Below are 9,332 nucleotides of genomic sequence, written 5' to 3'. Positions count from 1 at the left end.
AACTCATCCAACATAAGAGGACTAGACATTGCTCTGGACACCCCTTGAGATTCATCTGCTGTAACAGTGGAGTCAAGGTTCTAGCAGATTCAAGAAATTTTTATCTTCAGAATGTTTCACAAACAAATTGCAGTGAGCTAGTGTCAGTTCTGCTAGCTCCTTCATGCTAGACTGTAAAAGGCCCCATACTACTACCTGGAAAAGCTTTGTCAGGTGGCATGGTGAAGATTCAGTGGAGTCAGCAAAGTATCAGTTGGCTAAATGATGAGCCTTCACCAGTGTTAAATTGCATTCAAGCTGTCTCCTCACTTGTCTCAGTGCTCTAAGCTCTGGAGAATACTAGGGAGTCAAGTAGACTCCACAAATTAATATATTTGATGTAGTAGCTATTATCTGACTGGCTTTCAACCATGCCTATAGCCCACAACTACCAGGGTTGTTAAGGGTGCAAAGAGTATGGGTGAGATTAAATGGGTGTGTGGATTTAGGAAAATCATTGCAGTAGAATTTGTGTTGTATTAATAAAATAAGTAAGGAAATTACCCCATTTTCCTTGTCACAAAGTGTGTTGACAAAAGAAGTGAAATAAACTGAAACAAGGGGTAAACACAGATTACCAGGCTACTACATGATTGCCTAGCCATGTATATTACTACACACTCATTAAAACCTCCCCTCACACTCTGCTTATATATCTGTTGAATAAAACATGCTATAACTCTCCAATACTCTCTTATTCAAAGGAAATAAAAATACCATTGAATTTCTTAACTCTCGGGGAATTGGAATGTGCTGTTAATTATCATTTTATAATTTCTTTATAGTGTTTAGAGTGCATTCATAATTCATTTGCCTATATTACATCATAGTTTCACTTATGCTTCTTTCTGTCCTTTGCTTCAATTAATAAGCCTCTGTTCTCGGTCAAGTTCAGTTGCTTTCAATTTATTATTGGTAATAGGAACTTAAACAAGAAAACTTACTGAAGACGTACAATATGAGCAGCACAGATGTTATTAGCCCAGAGATGGAAAGAAGATAAAGTCCGTACCAGAGAAGAATGGCAAATCAAACTGTTGGACTATGTTGAAATAGCAAAATTGACTGGAAAGCTCAGGAACCAAGAAGACCAAAACTTTGACAAAGAATGGGAGGAAATTTCAATTTATCTTGGAAACCACTGTAAACAGATGAAAACATTAGCAGGATTGCAATAGCACTTATAATGTAACAGGTATTATGGATTTAATGAATCATAGAATCATAGAGTTGGAAGAGACCACAAGGGCCATCCAGTCCAACCCCCTGCCAAGCAGGAAAATGAAGGTTTTGTTTTTTTAATGGAATATAGAAAAAGATGCAGTACAAAAGATTTAATAACACAATCCATGGAGGGGATGGTGGGAAGTCCAGAGATTCAGAGAAATCTTAATTGTGGGTATGTGTTATGTTATTTCTATAATTTTATACTTGTAAAATCAAATAAATATGTTAAAAGAAGAAGACGACGTACAATATGTACACTAAGCTGTGCTCCATCTTCCTTTGGTACTGTCTTTGATGTAACTGGTGCAGACATGGGTCTAGTCCAGGAAGGGTCTCTGGATGCAGGACAAGTGCAGAGGAGAGCTTTTTGCAGGCAAATTGGTGTAGAAAACTCAGCTGCGAGGAGTTTGAAGGACGAGAGATTCTGGGATTGCATCTAAACTTGCATATACTTTGTAATCCAATGTCATACTGAATGGCTGTTGTCACCTTCAGTGGACTGTTTGGACTGCAAACAGCGCAGGAACATTTTATCTACTTAGGTGAGCCAATGTACTTTTAAGTGCAACAGATACCTCTGTTAATTTGGGGCTTTCCATGTGTTTCAAAGCTATGTGGGGATTCGAACCACCAACCTTCTGACTGGCAAGCCCAAGAGGCTCAGTGGCTACACATAATCATTGGAGGTAAGGTACAGTGGTACCTTGGAAGTAGATCGGAAACCAAGGCGCGGCTTCTGATTGGCTGCAGGAAGCTCTTGCAGCCAATCAGAAGCCGCGTCAGGTGTTCAGCTTCCAAAAATAGTTCGCAAACCGGAACACTCACTTCTGGGTTTGTGGCATTCGGGAGCCAAAACGTACTACTAGCAAGGCGTTCAGGATCCAAGGTACGACTGTATTAAGTTATTTTATTCATTCATTGCAAGCTTTTCTTCTACACAGCTCTTTGGTTGCAGAAGGGTTCCAGTGTAACTTCCAGATCCATAAAAACAAGACATCGCCTCCATTTGTAATCACAGCATTTATTTTGCAGGACTTAGTAGACTAGAATAACGTTGATTATGTTAGTCCTTAGATCAGAGCAGTATTTTGTGGACTCCTGGAAGTGCTCTTGTCTTCATCTTATTTCGAAGGTACTCCCAGTATAAGAATAGCCTGGCTGAACCAGAACAAAGGGCTATCTAGACCTGCATTCTGTCTCCACAGCAGCTGATTACTTAAAAGCCAGAGAAATCCTGCACAAATAGGTGTTTAAATCTTGCCACTGTATCCACTTCACAAGCAGCACAAACAATTGGCAGTGATTGATACAATCCGTTAATTTGTCTAACCCCATTTTGAATCTCTTAAGTAGGTGGTTGTCCCTATATCTTTTTGGGAGCAAATTCCACTGTGTGAATTCCATTAGTCTGCCCTGGATCTTCCAACATTATATTTGTATGGTTCTCACATTACTGTGGCAGGGCTGGCGTTTATGCTACCCCAAATCTCTGTTACTCTGTGGACGGAGAATTGGCTACATGGTCCCACTTCCATTAGTGAAGTGGACTGTTTTTAGCAAAACTCAATTTCACAATAAACCAATTCCATGGGATCCTGGCATGTGAGAAACGGGTGCTTTTGCATTTAAAAAAAATGTAATGTATGAAGTGGCATGTTGAAAGTGCCACAGTGCTTTCTGAAGTCACCCAGTGTGTGCACCTGGCTTTATTCTAGAAATCAAGCTCCCGAGACTAGCCATCAGCAGTCATGGCATTAAACACGTAACATCCATTAACAGTAAATCACAGAGTTAAATGGCTGTCTTCTTTCGTTAGTAGCTGCCTGAAATGACAAGTTTCCCCCCCCCTTCAGTGGTTGGCCTCAAGCCTCTCGGGAGCAGGCTGTGTTTTGAATTCATCAATAGCTCACCTGGCAACATCACCACTCACAGAGCCACGCTTAGTGAAAGCAAATCAAAGAGCTTGTTTCCAGGACATTATTTCATTGCAGTGATTTTTACCGTTGGCATGTTGAATTAAAGTCCTGGCTTTGAAGTCCCCAACATGGGGTTCTGCCTTGCCTGTCTGAAGGCTTTCAGCTGCTCACATCAACTCTTGCTTTGAAGTGAACCATTGCAGCTTCTTACTGAGACCCCACCTGTGTTTTATTGACATATCCTGAGGATAATACTAGGTGGTGATATTATCTTTATAGAAAATGTTAAAGGAACTCATTCAGGGTAAAGCTGCCTTTTTATTGTAGCTTTATTCATCTTATTTATTAAATTTGTATACCACCCTTCATCCAAAGATCACAGGGAGGTTCACAATATAAAAATACAAAATGAGAACAAAAAAATACATTTTTTAAAAAACTGATAACGCCCCTCCCACAAATACACCTTTTTTCCATTTAGTAAAATTTAAGCATTTCTTATACTTTAAACCTTCAGGAATTACAGAACTGGGGTTTTTCAGTTGCTTATTTACTAGTACATAAGCCCTAGGCCACAGCAAACATTAAGGTACAATACCATGCAACTTTATGTAGTTAAAAATGTTTCTAGCTAATACACTCAAAATTGCATGGCCACATAAAGCAGAGAGGTAATAAGAGAGAGAGAGAGAAAATAATGCGAAATGATGTGATTCATTTCAGGTTCATTACTATATAGATGAAGGATTTGAGGTCAGCAATCCTTACTCATTGGAAGAATTTGTGACAATCTGCAGAGATGCACATATCTATGATGGTGAGTTTAGGGTTGGAGTAACTAATCTGAATGGCCTATGTTTAGAAAGAAGCATAAGAGATGTCCAAGTGTACTACAACTCTAGACTGACCTTTCTTTCAAGTTGACATGGTATTGGCAAGTGGAGAGTCCAAGACCATTGGACTGAAACAGCTGCCGCGCAGAATCCTGTATGAAACAGCTGTGGGACAGCAGGAAGGCTTTCCCCACCTCGCAGCTAAAAACAAGGGGGAAAACACTTCACGGTATCTCTCAACCGCTTTGATGCCGGGGGGGGGGGGGCTTCAGATGCAATGCCAAGAACCATGGAAGTGGAAGCTCTGAGCTGGTTGCCTTCGAAAAGACCTCTTGTACTGTGCTTGCATGTTACATCAGTTTCAACCAGGGGAAGCTGATCCGTTAGAGCAATGGCAGAGTGTTATAAGAATTTTAAGGTCTCAAATATAGAACAAATATTCATAAATGCACACATATCTAAATATATGAACCATGGGCCTGAAATAGTTATGGGAGAGCAATCCTGAAGCCATTTTGACTCTCCCAATGACCTCAAATATTCCTCTGCAGTAAGGGAAGGAAATGGGGAAAGCCTTCCCATTGTCTTTTTTGCTTCAAATCATGCCTTATAGGCATATTTGTGTATGAATAGGATGAGCCTGTGATCTGGATTCAGGAACTAGAGTATTAACCACCACAAAAGAATGGCCAGATTGCCCAGGTAATGCAATCAGTGACCATGAACAGGTAATCCTGGCAGGGAGGATTTCTGCTGTAGACCACCTCCTTCTGTGATGTATGTATGATGCTTTTGGGGGGTGGTCTTGACGCTGTGGTCTAAACCACTGAGCCTAGGGCATGCCGATCAAAAGGTCGGCAGTTTGAATCCCCACGATGGGGTGAGTGAGCTCCCGTTGTTTGGTCCCAGCTCCAGCCCACCTAGCAGTTTGAAAGCATGTCAAAGTGCAAGTACCGGTAGATAAATAGGTACCGCTCCAGCGGGAAGGTAAACGGCGTTTCCGTGCACTGCTCTGGTTCGCCAGAAGCGGCTTAGTCATGCTGGCCACATGACCCGGAAGCTGTCTGTGGACAAATGCCGGCTCCCTCAGCCTATAGAGCGAGATGAGCGCCGCAACCCCAGAGTCGTCCGTGACTGGACCAGTACCTTTACCTTTACCTTGAGCTACAGGGTGGGCAATTTCAAAAGTCTCTATAAGGGCTTGCACACCATTGTTCAGGGTTCTTCTCCCTCCTGCGTGTGGTGAGTAGGGACCCTGTTGCAACAGTTTAATAAAGATCAGGCTTACTAGCTGCTTTGCTTCTCTTAACACCATCACCAGCTATCTAAATAGAGATGTTTAACCTGAAGTGCATTTGTTGAAACACCGTTAAAAATTGTATTATATAACACCAGTGTAAACTAAAATTCAGCCTTTCCCATACCTTAAGATTTCAGGGAATTAACAATTGCATCTAACAATCAGAACACCCATCTAGGAGAATTGGTGTATAGGCCACAGATATACATATGTATGTGAAGAATCAATATGAACCTTGTTCAATATGTCTGGTTGTTAACCAGAAAGTTGGTGGTTCAAGCCTACCCAGGGATGGCTGTGGGCACAATTCCTGCATTGCAGGGGGTAGGACTAGATGACCCTTGGGGTCCCTTCCAACTCTACAATTCTACAAACAACAATAAAAGCAGGATTACCATTCCTCCCGAAATACGTTTGTGCAATTAGATACTGTATAACGTACAGTGGTATCTCAGATTACAAACTTAATTCGTTCCGGAAGTCCATTCTTAACCCGAGGCGCGCATTCCCTACATGGGCGTCCTGTGGCCCTGGAAGCGGATTGCGTTCGTATCCCGGGGCAAAGTTAGCAACCCGGAACACCTACTTCCGGGTTTGTGGAGTTCGTAACCTGAAGCATTCGTAAACAAGACTGTTCGTAACCCGAGGTACCACTGTACATGAAACTCAACAATGGTAATGGCTGATCTTGTGCATTATGTGAAGAGTTGGCTCTGAACTCTTGGGACTGGAGAAGGATTCCTAAGAAATAATTCTACTGTTTACGCTTTCTAGAGACACGTTAGCTTTTAAAACTGTTAAGTGCTTGCAATATGTTATCCAAACATGTTCAGGTAAGATGCTGGATTATGGCTGTGATGGGAAAACACCTTCCTTGTTTTCCCCCTCCTTTCCCTGTAGTTCATGAAATCGTCAGATAACGAGTTCCCCTTCCCTCCTGCTCCATATTGACTACTGCTGGTGGGAATCAGGGAAATATCTATAATAAAGAAATACGTGTTATAAGAATTCTAAGGTCCCAAATACAAAATAAACAAGGCAAACAGATACATAAGTATATAAACCACATGTCTGAAACAGTACAGGAGAGCAGTCTGAAGCCATTTTGACTCCCAAATTGACCTCAAGGAGGAAGGAAACAGGAAAGCCTCTCCATTGTCTTTTGCTTACCTGTCTTAAGGATGTATTTGTGTATGAAAAAGGAAATTCTTTCCAGTAGCACCTTAGAGACCAACCGAGTTTGTTCTTGGTATGAGCTTTCGTGTGCATGCACACTTCTTCAGATACCTGTATGAAAAAGGTGAGCCTGTGACCTGGTTTCAGGAATTAAAGTATTTATCATCACAAAAGAATGGCCAGGCTGCTCAGGTAAAGCAATCAGTGACCATTAACAGATATCCTGGCCACATGTACAGGTATATATTAGATTCAGGCATGCACTGAATTCATACTTAATGATACAGCCTAACTGACTTCATGAGATGGTTGGACAGTGTTCTCGAAGCTACTAACATGAGTTTGGCCAAACTGCGAGAGGCAGTGAAGGATAGGCGTGCCTGGCATGCTCTGGTCCATGGGGTCACGAAGAGTCGGACACGACTGAACGACTGAACAACAACAACTGACTTCAAACACTTGATGTGCAGCTAAAAATAGGATGTGTAAAGCACTTTGTACACGGAAAAGTGCTTTTGAAATAATTCCAAATAAAATATTTCTAGAACATACTAATATGGCCACCAGTTTTTAACTTCCTTGATTTGCTTTGATCCAGCCTCTAAGCAATGACCATAGGTTGTTGTTTTTTTAAAAGATGTAATTAGCTTCTACACTAGCAAGATAGATTAGAAATAGGTAGAATTGTCATATCTAGAACGAACATTGTGGCATCCTTAAAAATTAACAAATTTATCATGGCATAAGCAAATAAGCAAACACTCCACTTCACCAGATGTGTGAACCTGAGTTGTAGCGTACATATATCCCTATAACTCAGGATAACACTTTTGAAGTATTGTCACAAGGAAGGCTTATGCTGTAATGGTCTGTTAAGGTGCCACAAGATTGCTTGTTCTTTTTGCTGCAAAATACTAACACAGCTAGGCCCCTGGAAAATATCAGAAAGCTGTGCTTTTTAGGAGAGAGGACTAACGTTGCATTTTAAAGTTGCAAAATTATTTAACAGGGAATGACCCAAAGGAATGCTTCATCGCCACTGCCTCCTCTGATCTCAGCTGTGAAGGAACTATTCTCACATCCAACTGCTTCACCTAATTTTTCTCTCGGCAAATGCTGGAGGGCACTAGAGGCTGCAGTAAGAAGCAGTGGCAAATCAGTGGGCCTGGCTGGAAAGCAAAGGCACGGGCGATTCTGCAGACGGGCCTTTCCTTGCATGCACGTTCTCTTGCTTTTCCCTTCCTCTTCTGTTTGCTCGTGGTGGCAAGTGAGCCACCCCCTGTTTTGCGTGCGATGGTTCAGTCCCTGCTGCCGCTGCTTCGTTTTCTACGGTCAGCAGATGGCGCCCTGATGCTGGCCAGAGGGGTGGGCTTAGGGGCGGGGGGCCGAGCATGAGGTAATGGTGGTGAGAGGAGGAGGAGGGAGCTCGCGCGCTCGAGACGTCGCGTTCCCGGGGAGCTCGTGCTGCGGCTCCTACTCCAAAACCTTGCTAAGCTAAGGCAGGGAAGTTGTAGCGGGAGAGGCTGCGGGTTGCAATAGGCAGGAGTGAAGTGCCCGTGCCGTGCAATGGGTGATTGTTTCTCCGCTGTGGAAAGCGGGCATCGCGTCTGGCGGAGGCTTGCATTTCTCCTGCTGTGCCGAGAAAATCCCACTCACCCGGATTCCTCGTAGAAAGGAGGCAGGCAGAAAAGCAACAGGGAGGGGGAGCTGGAGCGATTGCTGCATCTAGTGCACAGGGAGGAGGGGGAGGAGGGGAAAAACTAGAGCATGAAATTCCGAGAAGGGCTTGCTGAGAAGGATCCCCCGTGCAGCTGCAGAGAGGAAAACAGGAGGAGGAGGAGATGCAACTGGTGTAACTGAGTCACCCTCCTTTCGCCGTAAAGATAGTGAGAAATTCCCCTCGGAGCCACTTTACAGAGCAAATGACGGAACCTGCTTTTCCAGCTCGCTGAGTGGATGGATCCTTGTTATTTTTTAAATGCATGCATTTTTATAGGCAGTGAAGCAAGAGTCTTCAAGTGGGTGGGATGAGAGCTTTAGAAGCCTTTTTTTAAAAAGGTGCATGAAGCGAGCAGAATCGAGGCGCTTGTGAACCCCGCAAAGCCCAGCTCTTCGCTACCAGGGAGAGGAAGGGAAAGATTTGACAAGAAGAGCAAGATCTGGAACTGATCCAAGGAGCAGCCAGGCAGCTAGTGGCCGTGACGTTGCAGAGTTTAAAGGGGGTAGATGAGACCGATCGGACGCTGACCGGGCGAAAAAGGGCTCCTCCGGGCGCCGCTTAGGATCGGGAGCGCTTGCTTGCTTGCAGGAGACTGCCACCAATATGTTGTTGGCTTCGGCCGTGGTGGTTTGGGAATGGCTGAACGAGCACGGGCGCTGGAGACCCTACAGCCCCGCTGTGAGCCACCACATCGAGGCGGTGATCCGATCCGGGCCGAGAGTCGGGGGAAGCGTCGTCCTAGGCCAGGTGGACAACCGCTTGTCGCCTTATATCATCGACCTGCAGTCCATGCACCAGTTCCGCCAGGACACGGGTGAGTGTGCCCCGGCGTGGACTGGAGCGCCCACCCTACCGCGTGGCCCGGGAGCCGGTCCTCGCCTTCCTTTCCCTTCCCTGGCCGGTCCCGTCTCTTCCTTCCTTGCCTAACAAAAGGCCACACCGGGGATCGAAGCCCTGGGATCGAGAGACGTGGTGTCCAAAGTAATCTAGGTGGAGATCCGTGGTGGGATCAGCCCCTCGATTGGCACGGGAGGGGAAGGCGGCGTAAGAGATGAATCGATGGGGTGGCTGAAATATATCCCTTCCCAAGCCTGGAGAAGTAGTCGCCCGAGGTGGGTGCG

At 44.4% G+C, this 9,332-nt stretch overlaps 1 protein-coding gene across 1 annotated transcript in view; it reads left to right on the top strand.

Annotated features, from left to right (window-relative positions):
- Positions 1 to 7,900: 7,900 nt before the first annotated feature.
- The window catches only part of DTX4 (deltex E3 ubiquitin ligase 4), a 36,458-nt gene continuing 35,026 nt past the window's right edge, over positions 7,901 to 9,332 (top strand). The window contains exon 1 of the mRNA XM_033157885.1: positions 7,901 to 9,025. Coding sequence (XP_033013776.1) covers positions 8,815 to 9,025 — 211 coding nt within the window. The 5' untranslated portion in view covers positions 7,901 to 8,814. The remainder of the gene's footprint in view (positions 9,026 to 9,332) is intronic.

Source organism: Lacerta agilis, chromosome 1 (assembly GCF_009819535.1).
Source record: "Lacerta agilis isolate rLacAgi1 chromosome 1, rLacAgi1.pri, whole genome shotgun sequence".
NCBI lineage: Eukaryota > Metazoa > Chordata > Lepidosauria > Squamata > Lacertidae > Lacerta > Lacerta agilis.
This window is presented reverse-complemented; position numbering and strand designations above follow the sequence as displayed.